The sequence below is a fragment of the Carlito syrichta genome, unplaced genomic scaffold, assembly GCF_000164805.1.
Source record: "Carlito syrichta isolate Samal-C Ts95f unplaced genomic scaffold, Tarsius_syrichta-2.0.1 Scaffold303562, whole genome shotgun sequence".
Classification (NCBI taxonomy): Eukaryota; Metazoa; Chordata; class Mammalia; order Primates; family Tarsiidae; genus Carlito; species Carlito syrichta.
Window position 1 is genome coordinate 2,744 of NW_007247658.1, and position 1,845 is coordinate 4,588.

At 48.7% G+C, this 1,845-nt stretch overlaps 1 protein-coding gene across 1 annotated transcript in view; it reads right to left on the reverse strand.

Moving 5' to 3' along the window:
* Window positions 1-1,061: 1,061 nt before the first annotated feature.
* Window positions 1,062-1,845, reverse strand: part of LOC103261006 (inhibitor of carbonic anhydrase-like) — a gene marked incomplete at its 3' end in the record, with an annotated part of 27,300 nt that continues 26,516 nt past the window's right edge. Inside the window, exon 11 of the mRNA XM_021712643.1 lies at window positions 1,062-1,133. Coding sequence (XP_021568318.1) covers window positions 1,062-1,133 — 72 coding nt within the window. The remainder of the gene's footprint in view (window positions 1,134-1,845) is intronic.

Sequence of the window (1,845 nt, forward strand, 5' to 3'; positions counted from 1 at the left end):
GTTTTTAAGATTAGGAACGAGGACACGATTCAGAGAAGGCTTCGTAGGCATGAGAGCAGAGAGAGCGAGGTTCAGAGCATCCCAGAACTTGGGTCCTGTCATTCATGAAGGGCAGTGCTGCAGGTGAGCAGGGAAGCGATGCTTCAACTCTGTGCTCCAGCGGCCTTGATGGAGGTGGTGGGACAGGGCACCTGTGACCCCATGATCAACAGGGGACAGAGATTACATGAGCTTCTGTGCTGTGGCCCTCCAAAGCTCCTGACCTTCCCCAGAAATCCTGCCTCATAGGAAACTCTAGACCCAGGTGAGTACTTGATTTTCACCTCAGGGTCCTCCATCACAGCAGTTTTCAAAACTAACGTGAACTAAGTCTACAAAAACACAGAATGCCAGCCCTATAATCGGAGCGAAGGTCTAGGAAGGAGCTGAAGAATTTCCATTCCCAGCAAATTCCCAGGTGAGGCTGGCGCTGCTGGACCAGAGACCACACATGCCAGCTACCACCCCACCCAATTTCCAGGAGTAGGTATTCAGGGACAGGTACAGACCCTCTCTGCCCACTTGGAGACACAGACGGAAGAACTCACCCCCTAGCGGGGTCTCTTACTCTAAAGACAAGCCAGCTCCCCTGTTATCAAGTTCCAGCTGCCCAGAAGTTAAAGGGTGGATGTTTATCTTCCTCCTTGTCTTCCATTAAGCAGCATCTATAAATCTCCTTCTCTTGTGAGGCCTCTACTTGGCTCCAGAAATGCCATTAACAGGCTCCTCCCCCCTCTGTGTGGCCTCAAGGGAAGTTGCACAGTCCCTGAATCTCATTTTCCCATCTTTGCAACATTGGACAACCATGCCCACCTAACACAGGACTGCTGAGAAGACTGAGAGGGAATAGTACAAGCAGAAGTCCTTTGTCAACTGTAAAGTGCCCTAGAAATATTGTTGTTACAGCTTCAGGACACATTTGCATCTTAGAGATGAACTGTGGTTTCTTTTTTCCCCCACTTCTGGTAATTTTTGTTTGTTTTAAGCCGTTTCTCACCCAGTCCTCAACAACGGGCTTTTACCTCTGAGCCCCAGTGTCACTGGTTCTGACTCACCTTCTAAGGGGGTATTTACACACAGGTCAAGTTGAGGGTCTAAAAAGAAAAAGAAAAACAACATGGAACATGGCATCAAACTCTTACAATGCTCAATCCAAAGTCGTGAGCGTCTCGATCTCAGCAGTCAAGAACATGAGGAGAAGCATGATGTATCATCATTACCAATGGGCTAAGCTTCTGCAGGCCTATCTTACCCCCTCCTCCTCTTTGCTTTTTCAACATTAGGCTCCATCCCAGATTCTCCTCAGTATTTGGGCGGATGCATGGAAAGAAAATGGAAATGTCCTTTGATGGAGCAGGAGGTAGAGAGACCACGGAAGATCTGGGCAAAGCTCTCTCTGCACTAGCTGCGTAGTTCAAGCTATCCTGCCATCTTTCTTCCCTACAGAATCCTAGACCGTGGCAGGCAATCATTATCCTTGCTATGTTGGAGGGAGAGAATCCAGTGCATGGAGTCAGAAAGATCTGGATTCAGCTTTCATTCTACCTTGGACCCATCATGTAAGTTTTCTAAGCCTCAGTTTTGACATCTGTAAAATGGAGATGCCGTTATTTACCTCACAGAGCGGTGCTGTTTTGAAGGCTAAGGTAGCACATGAGGTGTACAACGTGACATCAGGGAAATTCTCTTCCCCTCCCCCCCGGCATCATTTTTCCATGTCGATGGATCCTCACTTAAGAACGTGACCATAGCCGGGCTCGGTGGCTCAGCCTGTAATCCCACGCCTTTGGGAGGCTGAGGAGAGTG